Source organism: Streptopelia decaocto, assembly GCF_964273445.1.
Source record: "Streptopelia decaocto genome assembly, chromosome: 27".
NCBI classification, from domain to species: Eukaryota; Metazoa; Chordata; class Aves; order Columbiformes; family Columbidae; genus Streptopelia; species Streptopelia decaocto.
This window is the reverse complement of record NC_138682.1, coordinates 357624-385293: the sequence shown is the minus strand read 5'-3', so window position 1 is coordinate 385293 and position 27670 is coordinate 357624. Positions and strand designations below refer to the sequence as shown.

Here is a 27670-nt window from a genome sequence, read left to right as displayed (position 1 = left end):
CTGAAATGTGTGTTGCTGTGGTGGAGCACGAGCCCGTTGAGCCCGGAAGGTCGACGTTGGCGTCTGTCTGCGCTCGGTTGCAGACGGATCAGACAAACAGGTTGTTCCGAGGCTCTCCGGGCTGGCAGACTTGTTGTAGACAACATCCTGCAGCACTCAGAGCTATTCGGGGGGTTTCTGGCAATCCTTGACATCAGTTGTTAATTGGGCTATAAAATATCTTACAGGTTGTGATATAAGGAGGGAAATAAAATCATGTGGTCCGTGGAAAAATTCAAAGGCAAACCCTGTACGTTCAATGCAGTTTATTGAAGGTGCAGTGAGAAGCCGGGACGTTTGAGCAGCGAGTGAAGCTCCGTTCACGTGAGTACAGGATGTCACTGGAAGATCTGTGCCCCAGTGACTTCCCTTGGTGTTTTGGGGGGGACGGGGGGGCCGAGCTCTTCTAACAATCAGCGCGCTTTGAACAAGCCACCCCTAACATGCAAAGCAAATGAAAATACTACATATTCATCTGTAAGCAAATGGCTGCAGCGTAACTAGCAGGTGCTCTGCGGGTTGAAATCGCCGTGTTTAACATTTCAGCTCAAATTTGCAGCTCAGGGTTTTTCTTTGACAAAAACAGAAAGAAAGAAAAACGAAGCAGCAGGGAGCGTAGCGTGCGCTTTGCAGGGAAACCGTCGCGCTCTGTTCTGAAATGCTCTGGGAAGAGAAAGGGGTGTCTCGCGAGGAGGGACGTTGTTCACGGGTCTGCGGGGTATGGGAAAGGCCGGAGAGCGCGGTGCGACAAGCAAACCCTGAACGCTGCGATAGTCTGGGCAGGAGAGTTCTAGAACACTGAGCTGAGCACCTGCTGGAGAGGCTTGCTGGATGTGTCCTTAGGGTGGGGACTCTGAAACAGAACTTTTCGGGGGACATATCTGACGCTAACAAATGTGGGAGTGGGCTTGGTGACCAACGTTGCTACTAGTGGGCAGAGAAACTATCCTGCATGATGTCGGCCGTAGGAAGCGCACGTCTAAGCGTTGTCCTCCGCCGCGGCTGGCTGTGCCGCCTCCCCAGCTGACGGCCCTAGGGAACAACACACGGGTCTCTGACAACGCCGTAGTTCCCCACCGCGCCGCCGTTGCACCCCAGCGCCTCGGGGCTGTTGGCAACCACGACGGGAGAGCCCCCCAGCTGCCTGACCACGCAGCCCTGGTTTCCGAAGCTGACCACCCCACCGGCCTGGCAAGCCCCCATCCTACCATTCAAGCCCCCGTTGCCCGTGCTGACGACGGTGCGGGCCGGGAACCCCCCGCTCTGGGAGCTGAATCCCCCAGTTTTGCAGCTGACCCCTCCGGCTTGGCAATAGACCTCTGGGACGCACTGCTTGGCCACCGAGCTAATGACTCTTTTGGGGTGGATCCCCGCGCTGCGGGAGCTGAATCCTCCGTTCTGGGAGCCGTGTCTTCCCGACCGCCTCCCCAGGGAGCCGTAGCCGCACGCGGCTGCGTTGGCAGCCAGCAGCCCGCAGTCCTCGGGGATGGTGTAGCCGCTGCTGACCACAGCTGCAAGACAGCCCACAGGTTCGTGAGTTAGGGAGGAAAGCTGGAGGCCTCTCACCAGGCAAGTTGTCTCATGAGCGACAGAACCGACCCAGCCTGATTTCCTCTGGGTTTGTCCAACGTATCGGAGCCCCCGCTCCTTCCAGCTCCTCCGTGTCCCAGCACATCCCCTCCCAGGCCCTCCCGGCTCCCACGCTGATGCTCTGGGGACGTTCTTCCCGGGTTCGGTGCCTGCTGAGTCTGCCAGGACAGCTCACTATTGCCTCCAAGAGCACAAAAGGGTCACGAATTCCACCTTCCCCCCTCCGTCTAAAACCTGATTTGTTTTTGAAACTCAGAGGTGTTTGAAATTTCTGGGTCTGAACGTTCAGCATCGACCTGGGCTGAAGTGGCAAAGGGCGGCAGGGGCAGGCAGAAGGTGCTGCTCTGTAAACTGGAGTGGATTTCCTAAAATGACAACCCCTCACGTCTCAAAATCTTCAGGTTACTTACACACGCTCACCGGGTTCCCCACACATATCCTGTTAGGGGAGAGAAGAGAAACGTGCGTTATCCTATTGACCAGCTGCATGCACATCTGGAAACCTGACGTTACTCATCACTCCAGCCGCACATCCACCCCGCTTAATCCCCTGTCGTAACACGTCTGTGTGTCCATGGACAGGAACGGTTTTGCTGGCACCAGGGTGGCCCGTGTGGCCTCCGGCCCGTTTCTGACAGCCCGCAGGATCCTGGAGCTGCACAACTCACTTGGGAGCTGGAATCAGCTAATGTTCAGGAGACAAGGGCCGAGGTCTGTGTTACCCACCTGCTCTCTTCACCCTCCAGGAGCGTCTTGTACGTGGCGATCTCGATGTCCAGGGCCAGCTTGACGTTGAGCAGCTCCTGGTAGTCCCGCAGCATGCAGGCCAGCTCGTCCTTGGCCTTCTGGAGGGCGTTCTGCAGCTCCACGTGCTTCTCCCGCGCGTCTTTCAGGGCGCAGTCCCCGCGCTGCTCCACGTCACAGATGGAGGTTTGCAGGCAGGAGACCTGTCAGCGGACAACGAAAGTGCACATGTCTTCAAGGCTTCGTTTCCTAATTCCTGGACATCCTGGTTCCAGATTAATCCGCTATTCCAATTGCAGACAGAGAAAACAACCACAGCCGTCCCTTCTCTCTCTCCACTTTTCAACTGTACAGCCCAGAGCAGGTCTAGGGACACTAACGGCCAATCTCATCTTCCCCCATACCCGCGTTGTCCTCCCAGACGCTGCCCTCCCCGGATCGTCACCTCTCCTACCTGCTTCTTCGCGTTCTCCAGCTCACACTGCAGCTTCTGTATCATCCGCGTGAGCTCTGAAATCTCGCACTTGTTGCTTTGCAGGTCGTCGCAGTATTTGCCTCTCTTGTCCTGAAGCTCCTGAAACTGGAACCAAGGAAAGAGTCATTGTTCTGACCCGGTAAGCTGCCGGGCGGGCACCCGGGTCCCCCTCACCCACCCTGGTTTGGTAGAAAGCGTCAACTTCTTCTTTGCTCTTCTGAGCTATTTCTTGGTACCAGCACTCGACGTTCTTGATGATGCTCTCCATGTCCAGGTCACGGTTGTTGTCCATTTTGACGATGACCGAGGTGTCGCACAGCTGCCGATCCACCTGGGCGCGTTCCTGCGGGTTGGGAATGGCTTAGTCAGCCGTTAGCAAGTCTCAAGGCTTTTCAGTGGAGGAAGGGCTGGGACACAGAGCCGCACAAGTCGAGAAATGTCCCTTGGTCGGCTCAGCAGAAAATGCTCCTGTCGGATGAGTTGCCACACGTCGGCTGCTGACCGACATGCTGACCTGCAGCAATTCTGTCCACATCAAGGGCAGGGAACCTGAGTGATGAGCCCCTGCTATCCTGTCATCTTCAGCTGCTTTGCTGATGCTAATGACAGGATTAAGCTGGGAGTTTCTGGAGCTCTAATCAGACAACTGCAATCCGGAGGAACGAGACGGACGCATCTCTGTTCTCGGGGTAGAGTTAGGACACAGCCAATTCATCCCTGCAGCTGCATTAACGAAGGGGGAAACACCCTATTTCCAGCCTAATCATGTTAATTTTCTATCAGCCTTGTAGTTCCATGCTTTCAACTATTCAGGGCTTGGGGGGGCAGATGTCCCGGGGGGATTTCAGGGAATCGGGAGAACCTGAGGGGTGAGACGGCGCCACCGAGCCCTGGGCCGAGCAGGGGAACCCACCTCCTCAAAGACGCATTTCAGCAGCTCCAGCTGCCTCCTCAGCAGATCCACCTTCACCTCCAGCTCCTCCTTGTTCAGGAAGATGCAGTCGGCGTCCTGCAAGAGAGGAGACGCGTCCAGCCCCGGCGCCGTGAGCGCGGGACCGCGAGGAGACGGGGGCAGCGCCGGGAGCCCGGGAACGCGTCTCAGCGGGAGCGCAGGAGCGGGGAGGCGTGAGAGACCAAATGGGTGGCTCCTGGAGGAGAGTGGAGCGTCCCACTGGGACTTACTGGGATTAGTTTATTTCTTACTTGGGACGTAGCTCCAAACTCAGAACTGACTAATGAGCATTCAAATTTTTTTTTTTAATATTGTTCAAATGATTTCTGCTCTTCTGATGTCTAAGTGTGAAGGATGTGAATAAATCAGTGTCTGAGACGGCAGGTATTGCAGTGGGACGCCGCGCACTGTCCCCCTCCCACAAATTCACCCTCCCAGTGCAATTCAACATGCAAGTTTTGCTGTAGCGACGTAAGCTTTGGGGATACGTTCTTTTTACTTTCTACTTGCACTTGCCTGTTTTTCTGGCCCTCTTTACAGGCATGTGCTGATAATCCACTATTTCAGCCAACCTCTACCCCAGACAAACCTGCTATAGGTGTGGTGGTTGGTGTATCCGAGCCTCTCACCTTTTTGAGTGCCACAAACTCGTTCTCCACCGTCGTCCGCCTGTTGATTTCCTCCTCATACCTGTTGGGAAAGGCAAAGGGCTGAGCCGGGCGGTGCCATCAGCCCCGCGGGCGCCGAGCACCGGGGAGATGACAGCCCTGGCTCGCTCGGGGCTGCCAGACCGCAGCCGTCGGACCAACCCCGGAGCAGGAGCCGCTCGTGAACAACAACATTAACAATGCAAAGAGCTCGCGAGCGAGACGGGAGGACGCGAGTCCCCGAAGGGGCCGCGCGCCGGGAGCGCGGGCCGGGCCGAGCCGGGGCGGCGGACCGCCGAAGGTCCTCACTTGCACTTGAACTCCTCCACCAGCTGGCTGGTGGCGCACTCCTCGCTGCCCAGCTTCTGCTTCTCGCACAGCAGGCAGTCCAGGCGCTTCCGCAGGTCGCAGATGTAGTTCTCGAAGTACAGCTCCAGGTTTTTCCCTTTCTTGGGCAGGACGTATTGCTGCAGGAGGCCCCATTTGGTCTCCAGCACTTTGTTCTGCTGCTCCAGGAACCGGACCTGCGGGCCAGAAAACAGCAACCCTTCCAATAAACAGGGGAGCGCGGTGTGTCCGCACCTGGCTTGACCGTCGGTGTGAAACTGCAGGTGTACTAATGGGATCTTTGGGAAGTGAGCGGTGCTATACCACAATCATCATAAAATCATCTGCCCTTCTTTAACAATCTAAAAGTTACGTGTCTAAATTATTTAGACATGTAAAAGTCACACATCTAAATAATTTAGAACTTCAAAATTCACATATCTAAATTATTTAGAGGTTTAAAATTCACATATCTAAATTATTTAGAGATTTAAAAGTCACATGCCTAAATCTGCCAGTTAATAGAAATAAAGCTCCTCTGATGCTTTAGGAGGAGATCGAGTCCCGGTGGTGGGACCTGTTTGTCTTTTTCCTGCAAAGGTGGCAGCTCAGGCTCGGATCTCTAGCGCTGGGGTGCGGCCATCAGGACGAGGCTCCTCTGCTTCGGGAGTGGGTTTGGAACAGCCGTGGTATTTAAAGACAAAGTGGGGAAAAGGGTCTAAGGGCAGGAAGATGAGCCCACCAGAGCCTGCACGAGAAGCCCAGAGAGGAGGCGCCCGCAGGAAGGGCCACGGCTGCCGTGGCCACGGGGCAAACGCCCGCGAGGGGTGGGAATTCGGGGGTTCTCTGCGCAGGGACAGGGACTCCATGGTCCTGTGGGTCCGTTCTATGGTTCTGTGTAATACTGGGACTGGCTGGAATGAGCCCTTGGCCAGCGTGGCTGTGTGGGGTCCGGACCTTGCGCGGAGCGCGCTGGGTGATCCGGCAGGAGCGGGGCCGGGTGCGGGGGAGCTCGCTCGCGTTCGATCTCTCACAGGTTCGCACTCACCTTGTCGATGAAACAGGCGAACTGGGTGTTGAGGGTCTTGATCTGTTCCTTCTCCTGACAGCGGATTTCGTGTTCCAGCGGGTCGACCCCGACGCACAGCGGCTTCAGCAGCCGCTCGTCGATGCAGATGCCCTGGATGCCATCGGCCTTGCGGTCGGGGTAACCCCTCACGATGCTAAATCCGCGGGGGCCGCAGAGGCCGACCCTTCCTCCCACGTTGCCGTAGCCCGCGCCCCCGAAGCCGAACTCCCCGAAGCAGCCGGTCCCGCAGACCCCGTTCACGTAGGAGATCCTCCTGCTCGCCCCCAGGTTGCAGACGCTCCGGCTGCTGTAGGCGCCGCAGCGCGCGGGCGGGCAGGCGGCGGCGAAGCTGCGCCCGCAGATCTCCGAGGCCGAGCTGAAGCCTCTCCGTCCCAGGACGGACCGCACCGTGGGCGCCTGTCTGCTCATCCTGCTCCTCTGCAGGCGGATCGGGAAGTTTGGGGAAGCGCTTCGGCAGGAGCGGGAGCGGAGGTGCCGCTGAAGTGACACGGTGATGCCGCTGCCCCTTATATACATTTGGGAAGCTGGCCTTGATAGCATCAGGACATTAATTTAAAGCGCTTAAGGGTTTGGTTTGCCTGGCAGCAGTAAATGCTCCTCAGAATGCAAAACAGCCCGGCAAACACTAACTACTGAGGAAATAAAAAGGAATCTAAAAGTGCTCTGTTTGCAAGTTGGCTTAGAATATATTACGGTTTGAAGTGTTCCCCTAACTTACACTAATTATAGTTTAGCAAACATTTTTGAAGAAAGCCTTTGTGATCTGTTTGCAGCGTGTCGTTTGGGGTTTTGTGTCTCATGGGCCCTCTGTGTGATGGCATGTTTTGCAGACTTGCACTTTGTGGGGCTCGTTTCACAATCTCCTTTTTTCTCTCACCAGGCTTGGTTTGGGTGCGGAAAATAACCAAAAGAAAAAAGGCGACTACGGAAAAGCGCCGTGGAAGTCGTGTTGTGATGGATGGATCCTTATGCACCTGAAACATCAGCACATTCACTGAGTTGTGGGTCTGGATTCATCTGCAGAGACTCAAAATGCCCCCACAAACACTCCATGCAGCATCTCACGCTGACCTCCGACCACCCCAAACAGCCGGTTGCACCCCGGAACCGCCGCACAGCTCCGCTTTCTCACTCCATTTTTGCTCTTTGCAGTCAGTGACATTTCACTGGGGTAATGCTGCAGATTCTTCACCCGAAGTCCAGTGGACACCGTCACATCTTTGCCCCTCGGAGTTTCTACCCAGCTGACGTCAGAGACTCTTGGACTCATCCCGGTAGCTCTGGAGGGAATAAGGAACAGTAGCACGTTGGGGCCGGTGAGATCCGCCTCGTTCACACAGCGGCAGCCGAACGGGGCGACTTTGCCAGACACGTCCTTGACACTCGTGGGGCTGCATCTCCAAGAGAAACAGCCCCCGGTGCCGCCGGAGGGAACGGGTGATTCACCGGGCTCCGCGCTCGTCCTCCCCCACCAGCAGGGGAAGCCTTAATGAGCGGATGAGACCGGACACCGGATGATTTGACTCACGCTGGCCAGATGAATCCCATCGCCAGCCCGAGGTGAGGACCTGCCACCCATCTCCGGGCCTTCTCCAGCGGGCGCTGGGAAAGGGAACAATGGGGCTCTTGCGGCTCTTTGTGTTTGGGAGGAAAAAGGAGACGCTGGGGTACAAACAGCTCGATGTCCTCAGCCCTTCCTGAGCAAAGGGGAGTGACGCTTGGAAAGTCTGCGTGGTTTATTATACATAGAGCTGTGGTACAGGGAGACACCGTCATCCCGCATCCTCATTAACCCCCTCCAAAAACATCGTACAGGAGTCAGGGTCAATGCAAACCATAAAACCAGCACTAAACCTCCTTAAAACGTTAAACCTTCTAATACCAAGTGCTTAAAAGGACACACACAGCAACACCATAGGACGTGACTCCAGCACCGAGCTTCGCCAGGCTATTAATTGAACGCGTAATTGCAGCGTGCGTGAGTTTGAGGGGCTGCTGGTATGAATTAGTTGCGTAAACTGGTACTTTTGCCCTGTACGGATGGGATAATTCACCGTATTTACAGCGTGACCCTCAGATTACACCTTGTTTGTAGTGTTTGAGGCTGGCAGTTTACACCGGGTGCCGGAGCCATTGCCAGTATCAGGTAAAGCAAATATTAGAGGCTTCAAGCCAAAGCTCATGAGTTCCGAGGAGCAACGCGTGTTGTGCCTGTTGGTACCCGCGGTGTCGGGAACCAGCGGTTTGCTGTGAGTGTGGATGTGGGAAATGGGGGAGCACGCTGGAAAAATCCCGTCTCTTTGAGTCAAGGAAAAGAAAAAGGGGAAGGACTGAGGGAGCAAAGAGCAAATATTCTGATGAGGGGCTGGATGGAGCTGCGATCGCTCCTTTGTCAGCGTCCTCCTCAATGTGCTGCTGAAAATAGCATCCATTATAAACACGTGAAGTTCCCTCATTTGTTTGCTACCGCTGCAGGTGAATCCGAAGCAGCTCTTTCCAAGCGCGTTTCGTGCGATAGTCCCGAGGAGGTTCCCTCTCTGTAATTACCCGCAGCCGCAGGAAATGCGTTGCACTCGGATGGGGCTACGGCAGGAGCCCACCTGCACTGGGACCATTAGGAGCTGGAAAACCGTGTAGTAATGTGTATTTTTACACACACAGTTTCATGGACGGTAGAGACTCTTGTCTCTGAGATGTTAAAGACTTTATTTGATTAGTGCAGCCTTGTTTCCTGTATCTACAGCCAAAGTTGTCCAAGGAACTCAATCTGGTGTTTTTCTTCTCTGCTTTGTGTGACAGGATTTTCGAAGGATGTTCCTCGTCGAACCCCGGGCCCGGGTGCAGCTTCCTCCCAGCTCCAGCCACCAAACCGCCGCGGATCCTGATTCCAGCTCTGGAGCGGGCTGGGCGGGAGATCGGCATCTCCAGACGGTGACTCACGCGCCCACACGGGCGGAATCCGGCTCCGGAGGGACCTTCTCGCTGCTGCCGGACGGCACAGCCCGTCTAGACAGACAGACAGACACCCGGCCGGGCGCCCCAGCCGCTCCGAACCTGGGCTGGAATGGGTCCCGCCCTTTGGGCGCCAAATTTCTGCAGCGCCTTTGAAGTCCTAATGAGAGCGCTCGGCATCACGCGCTGCCCCTCGCCAGGCGCGCGTCCTATCTCCTGCTAGACCCGGCTTTGCGGCAAAGCCGAGGGTCGCGTTCGTCCTTCTCGTGCGGTGCCTTCCTCCCGCGGCGGGAATGAGGTGGGAATCCTGGTGGGACGACGGAGCAAAAAGAGCAGAAAGGGCCAGATGAAGATGTGGCAGCCGTGCTTGGGTCGCAGCCACGTCTCCGTGAGCCCCAGGCAGGGTGGGGTTTGGGCAGAGCTGGTTTTCCGAGCCACGCGGAGGAGCCGCCCCGGCAAAGTCACATTCAAAGTGAAGCTCTCGCTGAACTAACGAATCAGCCCCTGCAGCGTGAGGAAGCGGCACCAGCTCTGGGTCATTGCCCCGATTTACCCTTTTCCTGCGTAAAATCTGGCGGGTTTGTCTATTTTCAGTGGGAACTCCGTAACCTTGACAAGATACATGAACCCCTCTGAATGGATATTTATGGCTCCGCAATCGTTCTTTTCTTGTCAAACCTTTCTCGTGGTTTTTCCATTAAAGATCGTGGCTGTTTATTTCTGTGCTTCTCATATTTTATTGGGAAATAGCGTCTTATCACGGGCAGGGAAAGCTCTTCCAGCTCGGAGGCACAATAACTGATCTGATGGGAAAGTCCTTCCCTCTGGATCCCCCTTTGAGATCCCGAATTTCTACAATGGTGCTGACAAACCCAACAGAGCGCATTCCTGAGGTTTTTCCTCAGTGACCCTATTGCGGCGGGTTCGGAGGAGGCGCGGAAGCGTTTCACCGTCGCACCTCTGCGGTCAGCACGCTATAGAGATGCAAAGAGACCGAGATGGCTCCGCTATGAATCTTTAAACACCCATTGAACAGCATTGAGCCAAATCTAGTGCAAATCAGCATAGATGAGTTTTAAAGGTTTCATGATTTAAACAGCACAGGCCGGATCTCCAGGGTGCTCTGGGCAGCCCCGCCGCCCCTGCCCAGTCGTTGGTGCTTCTGATCAGCAGATACGTCCTGTCTGATGGGGGAATAAGGGAACTTCTGTCTTCCTGGGGAAAAACCAAGTGACGACACGTTGTTTGTTCTCCACGCGGTTTATCGGGAAAAGAGCAAAAACGTTTAAAGCTCTTGAGTCATCAAGATGTAAGTGAAGGTGCAGTGATTTATGCGTATGTCAGGACACTGCGCGGAGCCAATAGGAGCACAGGCGATGTAATTACTCTTTGCTGACTCCAGAAGGGGAAATGTGTTTTGTTTTCTTTTAATTGGGGTTTTCTTTCTGATGTGCCTGACCAAACAGCTCCGAGACGGGGCCCGAAGAGCCTCCCGGCGTCCGGCCCGCCCCGGTGACCCCAACCAAACAGCTCCGAGATGGTGCCCAAAGAGCCTCCTGGCTCCGGGTGACCCCCACGTCCCACCAGTGGCCCAATTTCCCGCGGATTTGGGTGAAACGGCGGGTCCTGCAGAACTCCCTTCCAGAAACGCTTCCCGGGGTGCTCCGAATTAAATACCCCGACTTGTGCCACAGATAGAAAAGGCTTAATGGGGAAAAGCAGCCGGCAGGCCGGTGGGACCGGGAAGGAGCGGCAATACACGCTCCAGCTCACCCTCCCTTCAAAGCAGCAGAAATCAAAAGGAGCGTGTTTTGTGTGTTCTGAGAGTCCCTTTTTTGATGTGATCCGGCACAGTTCCTCTGATGTGGGTTCATGTCGCTGCTTTCATGATGTTCCTGTACCCGTTTTGCCTTTTCCCTGCGTGTCTCCCGGGCGTCACCGCACGCCGGTGGTCACGGGGGACACCGATGGGGACACCGGGAGTCCTGCTGTCCCTGCCCTTTTCCTTCTTCTGAACGTCCCCAATTGGAAGTTTTGTTGTTTGGGGTTTTTTGGTGTTTTTTAGGAAAGCCAAATTTCTAAATTCTGAATTCTAAAATCTAATCTAAATTCTGAAATCAAATGTGAATTCTGAACTAGCACAGAAAAGCTGGACCTGTCCCCGGCCTGCCCAGCCGCGCTTAAGTCTTGTTTCGAGGATACCAATACTTTGTTCTAATTAGAGCTAATAATTAAGGTTTTCCATTACTTCCCGTTATAAACTATATAATGAATTAGATGGTCTGGAAATCCTACCAGTTTCTACGGGTGCTGAATTACTGGTGAGTCATAATTCTACCCTATGTATTGGGTGCTTTGAACCTGTGTCGGATGCTTTGTCTCCTGCCAGAATTCTCGCTGCAGCAATTTTGGTGACTTTCTGAGCAGCTGTAGCTAATCCAACAACCTCATTTGGTGCAATTAGTTCTTTGCAGTAATCAAAACGATCAGCAGAGAACAGACGGGCAGAGGATCCTCCGTCCCTGCCGGGCACCGGGGGGACCGTGACGGCCGTCTCACATCCGGGGTCCATCGCTGCTCCGTCACGTCTCCTGCTGCCGTACACGAGCACAAAGTGGTTATTTGTGATTAATAACCCTGCACAGACCATCGTCAGTTAATGACGGTGACTGGCCGGGCAGGACTCGCCTCTTCCAAACCGCGATGCCGGGTCTGCTGAGAGACAAACGCATCTCAGAACCTTCTGTCCTTCCTCATCGAGTCCAGAAACTTCTAGAATCACCAGCTTAGACTTGGCCGCCCAACTTTGAGAAGAACAAATAAGTGTAGCTGCATTTCTCATTTGCTGCTCTGATTGTGTAGAATGCACCAAAAAACAAGGCATGGGTGGAGAAGGCAATAAATAGCCTTGGAAAGAGGGAGCTCAGCCACAACTTAGTGCTCATTAATGGTTTAATTGGGAACAGCTGTAGGCTGGGCCTTGGTGGGCCCAGCAACCAGGATCCTGTAAACACCTGGTGGTCAGGGCTGCCCTCTGGTTCCGTCCTTTGTATCTCAGCCCTGAACTGAAATCCCCTGGGCCACCTGCAGGCTGATGAAGGATTGATCGGGGCTGCTCGGCAGAGGAGGCCGGTGAGTTGGACTAAATTGGACGTATCTGCCCGTCGATGTGGGGCTGGGGCCGCGTCTCTGTCCTCGGGGCCCCTCGCCAAAGGCTCCTGCGAGTCAGAAAGGTGACAGTTCCGTTTCAGGAGTGGTCCCCTGCTATTGTGCTGTCCTGGTCCTTCACTTCTCAACAGGCTCAAACCTTGGTCAGGTTTTTTTGGCAATTAATTACTTAAGCATTTCAAGCTCCTGAAATCCAGCAGTGTCGCATTTACCTTTCTTTCTTTTTTTTTATATTTGCTTTTGCAGGGATTTTTTTCCTTTTTTGCCTTTTTTCCCTTTCTGTTCTCTTTTTCCTTTTCCTTTTGGCTCTTCCCTCCCCTCGCTCCCTGGGCTCCTGGGAGGGGCTTTGTCACCACCTTTTGCAAGCAGATCGACACAACCCCAAACTGGTCCCCAGAAACCTCGCTGGCGTCCCCACGATGCCAAAGCGCTCCTCGTGCCTCGCCGGTCGCAGACGTCGGGCGCTGGAGCAGCTCGGCCCGCGCCCAGCGCGGGGTAATTGATGGCTGAAGGAGCTGGAAAGGCAACTCGCTTAATTGCAGGTTCTTGACAGCGCTATCAATTACACCCACGCGGGAGCGATTGAAGTCCTGGGTGCCTCCCTGGGCGCTGGAGCCCCAGCGGGGCCGCGGTGGTGCCGGAGCGGGGCCGAGCCTGGGGACACTTCCCCGGAGCTGCTCTGGCTCCGTCTTCATTGTCTGCCTCCGGTTTGTCTCTGCTTGGTCTCCCCGGTACCCGGCGGTTCTCCCGAGCGGGGCTGGGGGTCTGCAGGTACCTCCTGCCACCGAGGACAGCGCGGCTCCTGTCGAGCAAGAAATGGCTCAGAGCTTTGGGTTTGGAGCCCGCGGGCTTGCGGATGGTTTCAAAAGCTGTTTGTTTGTTTCACACAGATACACTTTGATAAGCAAAACTCCTGACTCGGGTTTTCATACCACCCGTCCGGATCAGCCTCACCCGAGTCCCCACGTCCCCTGGTGACCCTGAGGCCCCGCAAGGCAGATGATGCCACCTGGTGCCACCCGTGGGCCGTTCCGCCCGGCTCAGGCTGGAATTCGAGGATCACAAGGTCGGTTCTGCGTTTTCTCCCGACTTCGCCCCATCCCACCCAGTTTGCTGCAGGACACCAAGGTTTGTGCATCACTCAACAGTGGGGTGTCCAGGTTTAAAACACACCAGATCTTCACCTACGTCCATGCAGCCGGTGGATCTCGGTGGACTCGTGTCGGTTGTGTTTGCTGAGGGCTGCATGTGGGCACCAGGGGAGCAGCTCCCGGCGTAATCACAGCTCATTAATTACTTCTAATCACCAGGAATTTTGGAAGGAGGCCCAGCGATGAAGACAGGAGGCCCACAAATTTCATGATGCTACAATGCAGCCCTGACTAATTTCGTGGCTTTTTGCCAAAGTAAATCAGGAGGGAACTTCTTGTTCTGGCCACATTGGCACAGCGACAAGGGCTCGAGCCAGAACTCCATCAGTTAGACCGGGAGAGCCGGCACAAAACCCAGCTCAACGCCACCGTGGTGCAGCTCTGTTCTCCCACTAGGTGGTGGTATCTAATGCATCTTGAGCTTCCCTGTCCACATGGGTTCTTGGTGGTGACATGAGCCCATTCACAGCCCGTTCCACGCTCGGAAAGCCCTTCAGGATGCCACTCGCACCTGTAGAGGGCAACATCCAGAGGCCGGAACAGCGCGGGCCATCCAGCTCGTCCAGGTGAGACTCGCGCCACCCACACGCTGAGCCCGCGGGTGGGACCCGCACGGGTGGGAACACGGGCTTATCTCGGCAGGGTTTGGAACGCACCCTGCAGGTTTCACACCCCGTGGCTGCTCCACAGCTGGCAGGGGCCTCCGCAGGTGACGAGGGCAGCGACAACCCGCTTTTCACCGAAATGTGGCTCCTGGACCTCCCACGTGCAGGGAACTCGCGGCTTCCCCCAGGCTGTGCTGGAGAGGTGGACTTAGCCCTTTGTGGCTCCACATCCACCTTCTCCAGTGGTCTCCGTGGCTCTAGCACTATCTGCAGATGGGTGTCCACAGTGGGTGCTTCTCAGCCTTGCCCAGTAATCTCAGCTGCTCTTTTCCTGACGCTGGATCGAAGCTCCAGTAAGCGTTTATATATTCAGAGTTCTTTCCAAGCGTTCATCACGCACATCAGCTCACACCCGCCCACAGACCAACACGGACACTGCGCATCCTTTCAAGCTTTTATTTGCCAAAGAAAAGGGTCCCAAAGAGCCCAAGGGAAAGAGCTCACAGAAAGGCTGAGGAAGCAGTAGAACCACCACAACATTGTCACAGAACAGAGGTGGGGACGGAGACACCTGGGGGTGGCCGTGAATGGAAACAGAGCGCGGGGTGCTGGGTGACACATTTGGACGAGCGGGGGCGCGTGGTTGGGAGAAAAGCCACCCTTGCCTCCAATAGGAAGGGGAACATCTTCCAAGTCCACTGGCAGCATTTCCATTCAAATATTAATTCTGGGACTCATCTTCAGAGGAAGCGGAGCCACGGCGACACACGTACGTGTAGCCCTGGCTCCCGGAATAGCAAACGTCTTCAGAGCAGCATTCTCCAGTCTCAGCGCCGCATCCGTAACTCCCAGCGCCACAGCTCCCGCCCCCAAAACCCCCCTCCCCTCCAGAGCAGACCGCACCTCCAGAACCAAACCCCCCACCGCCAGGGCTGCAGACACCCCCGGAGCTGGGGGCCCAACTTCCACAGCTGGAACCAACTCCAGAGCTGGAGCCTCCATGACTGCAGCTCCCTCCAGAGATGGAGCCTCTCCTACCAGAGCTGCTGCCACCTCCAGAGCTCATCCCTCCACTATAGGGACTGCATCTGCCGCTGCCAGAGCTGGATCCCCAACCTCCAGAGCTGGAGCCTCCATGACCTGAGCTGCCTCCTATTCCATGACCTGAGCTTCCTCCACCTCCAGAGCTGGATCCCGAACCTCCAGAGCTGGAGCCTCCATGACCTGAGCTTCCTCCTATTCCATGAACTGAGCTTCCTCCACCTCCATAGCTGGAGCCTCCATGACCTGAGCTGTGGCCACCTCCAGAGCTGGAGCCTCCATGACCTGAGCTTCCTCCTATTCCATGACCAGAGCATTCTCCACCTCCATAGCTGGAACCCCCATGACCTGAGCTTCCTCCAGAGATGGAGCCTCTTCTGCCAGAGCTGCTGCCACCTCCAGAGCTCATCCCTCCACTATAGGGACTGCATCTGCCACTGCTAGAGCTGGATCCCCAACCTCCAGAGCTGGAGCCTCCATGACCTGAGCTTCCTCCTGTTCCATGACCTGAGCTTCCTCCTATTCCATGACCTGAGCTTCCTCCTATTCCATGGCCAGAGCTTCCTCCTCCTCCATAGCTGGAACCTCCATGACCTGAGCTTCCCCCACCTCCAGAGCTGCATCCCCAACCTCCAGAGCTGTGGCCATCTCCAGAGCTGGAGCCTCCATGACTGGAGCTTCCTCCAGAGATGGAGCCTCTCCTACCAGAGCTGCTGCCACCTCCAGAGCTCATCCCTCCACTATAGGGACTGCATCTGCCACTGCCAGAGCTGGATCCCCAACCTCCAGAGCTGGAACTTCCATGACCTGAGCTGCCTCCTATTCCATGACCAGAGCATTCTCCACCTCCAGAGCTGGATCCCCAACCTCCAGAGCTGGAGCCTCCATGACCTGAGCTACCTCCTATTCCATGACCAGAGCTTCCTCCACCTCCATAGCTGGAACCCCCATGACCGGAGCTTCCTCCAGAGATGGAGCCTCTCCTGCCAGAGCTGCTGCCACCTCCAGAGCTTATCCCTCCACTGTGGGGACTGCATCTGCCACTGCCAGAGCTGGAGCCTCCGTGACTTGAGCTTCCTCCTATTCCATGACCAGAGCTTCCTTCTCCTCCAGAGCTGGATCCCCAACCTCCAGAGCTGTGGCCACCTCCGGAGCTGGACCCTCCAAGACCTGAGCTTCCTCCAGTGATGGAACCTCTCCTACCAGAGCTGCTGCCACCTCCAGAGCTGGATCCCCAACCTCCAGAGCTGTGGCCACCTCCAGAGCTGGACCCTCCATGACCGGAGCTTCCTCCAGAGATGGAGCCTCTCCTACCAGAGCTGCTGCCACCTCCAGAGCTCGTCCCTCCACTGTGGGGACTGCATCTGCCACTGCCAGAGCTGGATCCCCAACCTCCAGAGCTGGAGCCTCCATGACCTGAGCTGCCTCCTATTCCATGACCAGAGCTTCCTCCTCCTCCAGAGCTGGATCCCCAGCCTCCAGAGCTGGAGCCTCCGTGACCTGAGCTGCCTCCTATTCCATGACCTGAGCTTCCTCCACCTCCAGAGCTGGAGCCTCCATGACCTGAGCTGTGGCCACCTCCAGAGCTGGATCCTCCATGACCTGAGCTGCCTCCTATTCCATGACCTGAGCTTCCGCCACCTCCATAGCTGGAGCCTCCATGATCGGAGCTTCCTCCAGATATGGAGCCTCTTCTGCCAGAGCTGCTGCCACCTCCAGAGCTCGTCCCTCCACTGTGCGGACTGCATCTGCCACTGCCAGAGCTGGATCCTCCATGACCAGAGCTTCCTCCTATTCCATGACCATAGCTTCCTCCACCTCCAGAGCTGGATCCCCAACCTCCAGAGCTTCCTCCTCCTCCAGAGCTGGAACTTCCATGACTGGAGCTTCCTCCAGAGATGGAGCCTCTCCTACCAGAGCTGCTGCCACCTCCAGAGCTCATCCCTCCACTATAGGGACTGCATCTGCCACTGCCTGAGCTGGATCCCCAACCTCCAGAGCTGGAACTTCCATGACCTGAGCTGCCTCCTACTCTATGACCAGAGCTTCCTCCTCCTCCAGAGCTGGATCCCCAACCTCCAGAGCTGGAGCTTCCATGACCTGAGCTTCCTCCTATTCCATGACCTGAGCTGCCTCCACCTCCATAGCTGGAGTCTCCATGACCTGAGCTGTGGCCACCTCCAGAGCTGGAGCCTCCATGACCTGAGCTTCCTCCTATTCCATGACCAGAGCATTCTCCACCTCCATAGCTGGAACCCCCATGACCTGAGCTTCCTCCAGAGATGGAGCCTCTCCTACCAGAGCCGCTGCCACCTCCAGAGCTCATCCCTCCACTGTGGGGACTGCATCTGCCACTGCCAGAGCTGGATCCCCAACCTCCAGAGCTGGAGCCTCCATGACCTGAGCTGCCTCCTATTACATGACCTGAGCTTCCTCCACCTCCAGAGCTGGATCCCCAACCTCCAGAGCTTCCTCCTCCTCCAGAGCTGGAACTTCCATGACTGGAGCTTCCCCCAGAGATGGAGCCTCTCCTACCAGAGCCGCTGCCACCTCCAGAGCTCATCCCTCCACTGTGGGGACTGCATCTGCCACTGCCAGAGCTGGATCCCCAACCTCCAGAGCTGGAGCCTCCATGACCTGAGCTGCCTCCTATTCCATGACCAGCGCTTCCTCCACCTCCAGAGCTGGATCCCCAACCTCCAGAGCTTCCTCCTCCTCCAGAGCTGGAACTTCCATGACTGGAGCTTCCCCCAGAGATGGAGCCTCTCCTACCAGAGCCGCTGCCACCTCCAGAGCTCATCCCTCCACTGTGGGGACTGCATCTGCCACTGCCAGAGCTGGATCCCCAACCTCCAGAGCTGGAGCCTCCATGACCTGAGCTACCTCCTATTCCATGACCTGAGCTTCCTCCTCCTCCAGAGCTGGATCCCAAACCTCCAGAGCTGGAGCTTCCATGACCTGAGCTTCCTCCTATTCCATGACCTGAGCTTCCTCCACCTCCATAGCTGGAGCCTCCATGACCTGAGCTGTGGCCACCTCCAGAGCTGGAGCCTCCATGACCTGAGCTTCCTCCTATTCCATGACCAGAGCATTCTCCACCTCCATAGCTGGAACCCCCATGACCTGAGCTTCCTCCAGAGATGGAGCCTCTTCTGCCAGAGCTGCTGCCACCTCCAGAGCTCATCCCTCCACTGTGGGGACTGCATCTGCCACTGCCAGAGCTGGATCCCCAACCTCCAGAGCTGGAGCCTCCATGACCTGAGCTTCCTCCTATTCCATGACCTGAGCTTCCTCCACCTCCAGAGCTGGATCCCCAACCTGCAGAGCTTCCTCCTCCTCCAGAGTTGGAACTTCCATGACCGGAGCTTCCTCCAGAGATGGAGCCTCTCCTACCAGAGCTGCTGCCATCTCCAGAGCTCATCCCTCCACTATAGGGACTGCATCTGCCACTGCCAGAGCTGGATCCCCAACCTCCAGAGCTGGAGCTTCCATGACCTGAGCTGCCTCCTATTCCATGACCTGAGCTTCCTCCACCTCCATAGCTGGAGCCTCCATGACCTGAGCTGTGGCCACCTCCAGAGCTGGAGCCTCCATGACCTGAGCTGCCTCCTATTCCATGACCAGAGCTTCCTCCACCTCCAGAGCTGGAGCCTTCATGACCTGAGCTGCCTCCTATTCCATGACCAGAGCTTCCTCCACCTCCAGAGCTGGAACCCCCATGACCTGAGCTTCCTCCAGAGATGGAGCCTCTTCTGCCAGAGCTGCTGCCACCTCCAGAGCTCGTCCCTCCACTATAGGGACTGCATCTGCCACTGCCAGAGCTGGATCCTCCGTGACCAGAGCTTCCTCCTATTCCATGACCATAGCTTCCTCCACCTCCAGAGCTGGATCCCCAACCTCCAGAGCTTCCTCCTCCTCCAGAGCTGGAACTTCCATGACTGGAGCTTCCTCCAGAGATGGAGCCTCTCCTACCAGAGCCGCTGCCACCTCCAGAGCTCATCCCTCCACTATAGGGACTGCATCTGCCACTGCCAGAGCTGGATCCCCAACCTCCAGAGCTGGAGCCTCCATGACCTGAGCTTCCTCCTGTTCCATGACCTGAGCTTCCACCACCACCATAGCTGGAGCCTCCATGACCTGAGCTTCCTCCTATTCCATGACCAGCGCATTCTCCACCTCCAGAGCTTGAGCCTCCATGACCTGAGCTTCCTCCAGAGATGGAGCCTCTCCTACCAGAGCCGCTGCCACCTCCAGAGCTGGATCCCCAACCTCCAGAGCTGTGGCCACCTCCAAAGCTGGAGCCTCCATGACCGGAGCTCCTTCCAGAGATGGAGCCTCTTCTGCCAGAGCTGCTGCCACCTCCAGAGCTTGTCCCTCCACTGTGGGGACTGCATCTGCCACTGCCAGAGCTGGATCCCCAGCCTCCAGAGCTGGAGCCTCCATGACCTGAGCTGCCTCCTATTCCATGACCTGAGCTTCCTCCACCTCCAGAGCTGGAGCCTCCATGACCTGAGCTGTGGCCACCTCCAGAGCTGGATCCTCCATGACCTGAGCTTCCTCCAATTCCATGACCAGAACATTCTCCACCTCCAGAGCTGGAACCCCCATGACCTGAGCTTCCTCCAGAGATGGAGCCTCTCCTGCCAGAGCTGCTGCCACCTCCAGAACTCGTCCCTCCACTGTGGGGACTGCATCTGCCACTGCCAGAGCTGGAGCCTCCATGACTTGAGCTGCCTCCTATTCCATGGCCAGAGCTTCCTCCACCTCCAGAACTGGATCCCCAACCTCCAGAGCTTCCTCCTCCTCCAGAGCTGGACCCTCCATGACCGGAGCTTCCTCCAGAGATGGAACCTCTCCTACCAGAACTGCTGCCACCTCCAGAGCCCATCCCTCCACTATAGGGACTGCATCTGCCACTGCCAGAGCTGGATCCCCAACCTCCAGAGCTGGAGCCTCCATGACCTGAGCTGCCTCCTATTCCATGACCAGCGCTTCCTCCACCTCCAGAGCTGGATCCCCAACCTCCAGAGCTTCCTCCTCCTCCAGAGCTGGAACTTCCATGACTGGAGCTTCCCCCAGAGATGGAGCCTCTCCTACCAGAGCCGCTGCCACCTCCAGAGCTCATCCCTCCACTGTGGGGACTGCATCTGCCACTGCCAGAGCTGGATCCCCAACCTCCAGAGCTGGAGCCTCCATGACCTGAGCCACCTCCTATTCCATGACCTGAGCTTCCTCCTCCTCCAGAGCTGGATCCCAAACCTCCAGAGCTGGAGCTTCCATGACCTGAACTTCCTCCTATTCCATGACCTGAGCTGCCTCCACCTCCATAGCTGGAGCCTCCATGACCTGAGCTGTGGCCACCTCCAGAGCTGGAGCCTCCATGACCTGAGCTTCCTCCTATTCCATGACCAGAGCATTCTCCACCTCCATAGCTGGAACCCCCATGACCTGAGCTTCCTCCAGAGATGGAGCCTCTCCTACCAGAGCCGCTGCCACCTCCAGAGCTCATCCCTCCACTGTGGGGACTGCATCTGCCACTGCCAGAGCTGGATCCCCAACCTCCAGAGCTGGAGCCTCCATGACCTGAGCTGCCTCCTATTCCATGACCAGAGCTTCCTCCACCTCCAGAGCCGGATCCCCAACCTCCAGAGCTTCCTCCTCCTCCAGAGCTGGAACTTCCATGACTGGAGCTTCCCCCAGAGATGGAGCCTCTCCTACCAGAGCCGCTGCCACCTCCAGAGCTCATCCCTCCACTGTGGGGACTGCATCTGCCACTGCCAGAGCTGGATCCCCAACCTCCAGAGCTCGAGCCTCCATGACCTGAGCTACCTCCTATTCCATGACCTGAGCTTCCTCCTCCTCCAGAGCTGGATCCCAAACCTCCAGAGCTGGAGCTTCCATGACCTGAGCTTCCTCCTATTCCATGACCTGAGCTTCCTCCACCTCCATAGCTGGAGCCTCCATGACCTGAGCTGTGACCACCTCCAGAGCTGGAGCCTCCATGACCTGAGCTTCCTCCTATTCCATGACCAGAGCATTCTCCACCTCCATAGCTGGAACCCCCATGACCTGAGCTTCCTCCAGAGATGGAACCTCTCCTACCAGAGCTGGTGCCACCTCCAGAGCTCATCCCTCCACTGTGGGGACTGCATCTGCCACTGCTAGAGCTGGATCCCCAACCTCCAGAGCTGCCCCCTGTTCCATGACCTGAGCTTCCTCCTATTCCGTGACCTGAGCCTCCTCCTATTCCATGGCCAGAGCTTCCTCCTCCTCCAGAGCTGGAGCCTCCATGACCTGAGCATCCTCCACCTCCAGAGCTGGATCCCCAACCTCCAGAGCTTCCTCCTCCTCCTGAGCTGGAACTTCCATGACTGGAGCTTCCTCCAGAGATGGAGCCTCTCCTACCAGAGCTGCTTCCACCACCAGAGCTCATCCCTCCACTGTGGGGACTGCATCTGCCACTGCCAGAGCTGGATCCCCAACCTCCAGAGCCAGATCCTCCGTGACCTGAGCTTCCTCCTATTCCATGACCTGAGCTTCCGCCACCTCCATAGCTGGAGCCTCCATGACCGGAGCTTCCTCCTATTCCATGACCAGAGCATTCTCCACCTCCATAGCTGGAACCCCCATGACCTGAGCTTCCTCCAGAGATGGAGCCTCTTCTGCCAGAGCTGCTGCCACCTCCAGAACTCGTCCCTCCACTGTGGGGACTGCATCTGCCACTGCCAGAGCTGGATCCTCCGTGACCAGAGCTTCCTCCTATTCCATGACCAGAGCTTCCTCCACCTCCAGAGCTGGATCCCCAACCTCCAGAGCTTCCTCCTCCTCCAGAGCTGGAACTTCCATGACTGGAGCTTCCTCCAGAGATGGAGCCTCTTCTGCCAGAGCTGCTGCCACCTCCAGAGCTCATCCCTCCACTATAGGGACTGCATCTGCCACTGCCAGAGCTGGAGCCTCCATGACCTGAGCTGCCTCCTATTCCATGACCAGAGCTTCCTCCACCTCCAGTGCTGGAGGCTCCATGACCTGAGCTTCCTCCTATTCCATGACCTGAGCTTCTTCCTCCCTTACAAGTGGACCCGCCACTGCCAGAGCTGGATCCCCACCCTCCAGAGCTTCCTCCACCTCCAGAGATGGAGCCTTTACTGCCTGAGCTTCCTCCTCCTCCATGACCCGAGCTTCCTCCCAAGATGGACCCACCACTGCCAGAGCTGGATCCTCCATGTCCTGAGCTTCCTCCTCCCTTACAAGTGGACCCGCCACTGCCAGAGCTTGATCCCGATCCTCCAGAGCTTCCTCCACCTCCAGAGATGGAGCCTTTACTGCCTGAGCTTGATCCCGATCCTCCAGAGCTTCCTCCACCTCCAGAGATGGAGCCTTTACTGCCTGAGCTGCCTCCCGAGATGGACCCACCACTTCCAGAGCTGGATCCTCCATGTCCTGAGCTTCCTCCTCCCTTACAAGTGGACCCACCACTGCCAGAGCTGGATCCTGATCCTCCAGAGCTTCCTCCAGCTCCAGAGATGGAGCCTTTACTGCCTGAGCTGCCTCCCGAGATGGACCCACCACTTCCAGAGCTGGATCCTCCATGTCCTGAGCTTCCTCCTCCCTTACAAGTGGACCCACCACTGCCGGAGCTGGATCCCGATCCTCCAGAGCTTCCTCCAGCTCCAGAGATGGAGCCTTTACTGCCTGAGCTGCCTCCTGAGATGGACCCACCACTGCCAGAGCTGGATCCCCATCCTCCAGAGCTTCCTCCACCTCCAGAGATGGAGCCTTTACTGCCTGAGCTGGATCCCCCTTTTCCAGAGCTTCCTCCAGCTCCAGAGATGGAACCTTTACCGCCTGAGCTTCCTCCAGAGATGGAACCGCCACTGCCAGAGCTGCATCCCCAACCTCCAGAGCTGTGGCCACCTCCAGAGCTGGAGCCTTTGCTTCCTGAGCTTCCTCCTCCTCCATGACTTGAGCTTCCTTTTCCTCCCTTACAAGTGGAGCCGCCACTGGAGCCCCATCCACCAGAGCTTCCGCCATCTTCTCCTCCAGAGATCGACCCTTTCCTTCTGTCCTGGCTGGCACCACCAGAGCTCGACCCGCCCTTCCCGCTCTTCACCCCTCCAGGTCCTGCTCCATAGACTCCGGTAGCGCTCACGCTGTGCTCAATGACACCTGCAAGAAATTGGAATTACGGTCACTTTACTCTTTACAGACCTAAGAACTGTAAGACCCACTGCTCAAAGTACTTATGCATGGCCATCATAGCTCCTCCCGTGGTCAGAGTTGTCTCTTTGAAAAAGGGCAACACGGATCTTCATCAGAAAATGTACATTTGGGGTGTTTTCATGTGTGGTTTCGCCTTATTACTTTATCTTTACCGTGGCTTATGTCTTGCTCTGTACCTGCACTCTCAGAGCAGCCCTTCCATCAGGAGGGCCCAGAGTGCGGGTTCCTTTCTCCTTCAGCTGGTCTATTCCCACAGCTTTTAGGATGGGATTTATTGGTCTTTTCCGCTGAGTTCTGACATGCAGCCCCTAGGTCTGCAGAATAAGTCAGGTCCTGCTCACTTCCTGCAGGTTTGGTTGGAATAACCCAAAAATGTCCTAAGTCAGTAGCTCAATGTTGACGTGTTAATGTCACATACGTGTTAATGTCACATACATGTTAATGTCACATGCGTGTTCACACACAGTCACGCGAGACTATGATTTGCTTAATTTCCTTGGGATCTAAGGCAGGAACTAAGGTAGGTTTTTCTGGCGGTAGATGTTGAGCACCACAGACAACAAAATGGTATCGGTGCCCTTAAAAAGCAAAGCAAAGCGTTGGGATACTTACAGACTGTGGCTGGTGAGCCCTCCTGTATCCTGTGGAGGAAAAGGGAAGGTGAGATAACGCCGCCAATAAAGGTGAAGATCAGGCAGGGGAATGAAGAGCGGGACGCGCTGCCTTTTGCGGGTCCTCCTCCCAGGACGAGCAGGTTGTACCTACCTGGCCTCCTCCTCGTCGAGGAGTGAGCGGTACATGGCAATCTCAATGTCCAGGGCCAGCTTCGCGTTGAGCAGCTCCTGGTAGTCGCGGAGCAGCGACGCCAGCTCGTCCCGGGCCCGCTGCAGCGCGGCCTCCAGCTCCTGGAGCTGCTGCCGCCCGTCCCCGAGCGCCGCGCTCCCGCGCTGCTCCGCGTCCCGCACGCCGTCCCGGAGGCTGCGGTTCTGCGGGGCACAGAGCGCTCGTGTCCGCGGCCCCGAATGGGAACTGGGACTCCCAAACCCTTCTGGCGTGTCTTGGAAACCAGGAGACCACCTCAATGGCTGAACCCAGATGTGCTAATGAACCCCAATTAAATCCCAGTGTCGACAGCCAAAATCTAAACCTGCTTCATTTTGAAGAGCAAACAGCATCTCTAGGTTTGTCTCCAGAGGACAAGTCACCTCGTACTGCACTGAGTCCCCATGTCAAAGTGACCCAAATGATTTTTATGTTGTAAAGCACCAGCTTTACCCGTTTTCTCGCAGTTTCGATCTCTCGTTGCAGCCGCTCGATCTGCCGCGCCAGCTCCTGGATTTCCTGGTAGCTGTTCCTCACGCGCTCCCGCTGGTCGACCCACAGCTCCTGGAGGTCCTGGTACTGGCGTGCGGGGGAGAAAACAGACATTCCGGTTCTGTTTCCGCTAGGCAGGCGGGTTTTTCTCACCATCTCACTGGTGTCTGCTCACCCTGCCCTGGTACATGGCGTCCACTTCAGCCTTGCTCCTCTGCGCAATGGCCTCGTACTCCTGCCTGACCTCTTCGATGATGCCGTCCATGTTCACGTCTCTGTTGTCCACGAACAGAACGACGTCGGTGTTGCCGACTACGGTTCGCAGCTGGGAGAGCTCCTGCAAGGAAATCAGATTTGGGATTTGTGGGGTTTTCAAGAGTCTCTTCCAGCCTCCGTGACACACCAGACTCCCATTGCGCTCGCAAATCAAAAAGGACCTTATCCTATCAGATGCCGGGGTGATCCCCTCATCACCCCACAGAGTCCCGTTCGGGTGGAATTTCTGGGAACCTTCAACAGATTCTCGTCCTCCAGGACCTGGGGTGGCTCAGGTTGACTGAGGACATACTCACAGCCTCGTGTAAGCACCTCAGGAACTCGAGCTGCTGCTTCAGGATTTCCACCCGCACATCAAACTCCATTTTCCCCATGTAGGCGTCGTCCAGTTCCTGTAAAACAAACAGGTGTATTTGTATTTATTTGAGGGCAAACTGCCCACTGAACGCAATTCTAGCAAGACATGGTGTGATTCTTTAAAACCTTCATTTCTGGAGCCAAATAATGGCCCACAAATCTCAGTTTTTCATTTGAAAAGCCATTTCTCTCCTGTCTTGCAGAAAAAGCTCCAGTTTTCAATGACTCCAGTTAGTTAAGCAAAGACCCCGCATTTGAAAACCTCTGTTATTCCTTTATTTCTGAGGCTTCAATTCAGCTCAGTGTCTGGGGTTACTGCACCTTTTTAAGCTCCACGAACTCCTCTTCTTTGGCCGCGTGCTTGTTGATCTCGTCCTCGAATCTGTCACAGCAGAGAAGACACAGGGAGCTCATTGCCCGTGTTGCTTGTTTTGTTCAAAGGGAATCATTTACAGAGGGAACGTGTCACGTTTTCGTTTAACTGCACCCTCTGGCAGCCTCTGCAGCACCATGCGCCGCACCGGCCGGCGTGCGTCCCGCCGCGCCGCGCGCCTTTCCCAGAGCGCGAGCACCCACCTCTGCTTGTAGCCCTGGACCAGCTCGAGCAGGCCCTGGGCCTCGGGGTCCAGCTGCTCCCGCTGCTCCCGCAGCGTCTCCAGCTGCCGCCGCAGGTTGCTGACGTGCGCCTGGAAGAAGGAGGCGACGCTCCGGGCGTCCTCGGGCCGGGCGCTTCGCCGCTGCAGCAGCTCCCACTTGGCCACCAGCGCCTGGTTCTGCCGCTCCAGACACTGAACCTGGGGGGCAAGCGGGAGAGCGTCGCGGGCCCCGCGGAGCTTTGGGCAGCACCAGCACGGTCCCAATGGGTGTTTCCAGCATGGGAACACCCAGGGGTTCATCAACCGCCGCGGCACGGGAGGCGTCTCAGGCTAAGGAGGGGACAGCTCCTTTTCCCCGTCTCTTGCATAAGAAGGGTGTGATTTTACCACTGCTTCTCAAAGCTGAGACTCAAATCTCTGCTGGCTTTTCATCTCCTAGATGCACAATATTTAGGGGGATGACTGAGGGGGAGGGAGACTTCAGCTGTTTCTGAAGCACTTTAGACACTCAAATACACGAGAAGAGCTAAACCCCTCTCAGGAGACCACACAAGCCCAGTCTCTTCATGGACAGACCTTGCTTTAAAGAGGCTTAGCCCTAGAACATGGTATTTTGGGAAACCCAGAGGGACGGTGTCTCCGCAGCCGGGACGCTGAACCTGGCGGCTGACACCCAGAAGCTTTAAAGAACACCAACTTCTGGGTGTAACCAACACCTTTTGCATAGGGTAATACAAGAAGCCCTCAAGTCTTCATGCGTAACCAGTGATGGAGCAGACACGCCACCTGCAACGGAGGCTCATGTGGGGCTGCGGGGCGGGAGCGCTCCTGGGGCTCTTTTGTTCCCGTGTCTGTGAGCAGCAACGAGCGAGAAGGTGGAACTGCAGTGGTTAACGTGTCGTGGTGAAAACCAAGGAAAGAGGTGAAGAAGAAACGCGTGGGGTCCACTGGCCACCCGGGACCTCCAGGCAGAGAAGTCACAAGTTGCTTTGTGATGCGGATTTTGCTTTGCAGGAGCACATCAGGGATACCCGAATGCATCCCCCATTTCTCACGCTACCATCAACCATCCCCAGGCCTGGAACGTTACGAGACAAGCAGAAACCCTTTCCCTCAAAAGACAAGTGAGTTAATGTGCCGGTGACATCCCAGCAGCTCGTTATGGTCCTGCCACAGACAACGACTCCAGAGATACTTATCCCAGGGCTAAACGTGATTCATGCAGCGGCTTTTATGGCAAACTGTTAAGAACTTCTTGCCAGCCCCAGGGAATCCAGCCAGTGCTGCGGGTTTTTGGGAGGAAGACGCAACATGAAGGTGTCCCCGTGGCTCACACAGCCAGAGCAGCCCCCATGTTCCCCAAGACAACAAGAGAAAAGAGAACAGGGACTCACCTTGTCGATGAATGACGCAAATTTGTCGTTGAGAGCCTTGATCTGCTCTTTCTCGTCTGACCGCGCTCGCTGGAACTCGGGGTCGACTTCAACGTGCATTGTCCGCAGCAGGTTGGTGTTGACACGGACCCCCTCGATGCGGACGCCGGCCTGGCCCAGACCCTGCCCGGCCCCGCGGTCACCGGAGCAGCTCCTGCCCAGGGCTCCTCCGCACGCGCTGCCGAGCCCCGATTCGGCACCGAGAGCAGCGCCCACAGAATACCCCCTTCCTCCAAAGCCCGTGTTGAGGTATCTCCTCCCACCAAACCCCAGGCACCTTCCGTATCCTACTTCTCCATAGCCTCCACCAGTGGGAACACTCCTGAACCCACCGAGGTTGTGGAGACTCCTGCTGCCATAACCATACCCATAACCACCGTATCTATCTCCTCTATTGTCTTCGTAGTAGCTTACAGGGAATGAACTTCTCCAGCCGCCCCGTGGGCCACAGTGAGCAGAAGAAGAGCTGAAGTTTCCACTCCCAAATCTGAAAAAGTGTTGGCTCATAGCGGCGCTTGCGGAGCGTCGAGACGAGGGAGCAGGTGGAGAAGGTGGTGAAACGGAGGAGAAATGAGAGCGAAGGATCCTCAGCTCCTCTGGTGGTGCTGATGGAAGTTCTCCTTTATATGGTCTGGAGGAGTTAGTCTCCATTCCATGGTAATTAGCAGGTCTGTTAATGTTGTTATTGGGTTT

The 27670-nt window shown here is 56.5% G+C and overlaps 2 protein-coding genes across 2 annotated transcripts; both read right to left on the bottom strand.

Annotated features, from left to right (window-relative positions):
* Positions 1 to 306: 306 nt before the first annotated feature.
* On the bottom strand, positions 307 to 6272 carry LOC309450613 (keratin, type II cytoskeletal 4-like; the record flags this gene model as incomplete). The annotated part of the gene is made up of 9 exons (XM_082073597.1): positions 307 to 1550; positions 2040 to 2068; positions 2356 to 2576; positions 2828 to 2953; positions 3027 to 3191; positions 3762 to 3857; positions 4430 to 4490; positions 4757 to 4971; positions 5823 to 6272. The coding sequence occupies 9 exons, from the start codon at positions 6270 to 6272 to the stop codon at positions 1072 to 1074; spliced, it is 1842 nt and encodes a 613-aa protein (XP_081929723.1). The 3' UTR covers positions 307 to 1071.
* Positions 6273 to 22937: 16665 nt separating this feature from the next.
* Positions 22938 to 27037, bottom strand: LOC309450669 (keratin, type II cytoskeletal 75-like; the record flags this gene model as incomplete). Its single annotated transcript, XM_082073693.1, has 8 exons — positions 22938 to 22947; positions 23767 to 23987; positions 24277 to 24402; positions 24491 to 24652; positions 24888 to 24983; positions 25270 to 25330; positions 25525 to 25742; positions 26939 to 27037. The coding sequence occupies 8 exons, from the start codon at positions 27035 to 27037 to the stop codon at positions 22938 to 22940; spliced, it is 993 nt and encodes a 330-aa protein (XP_081929819.1).
* Between the last annotated feature and the right edge of the window lie 633 nt (positions 27038 to 27670).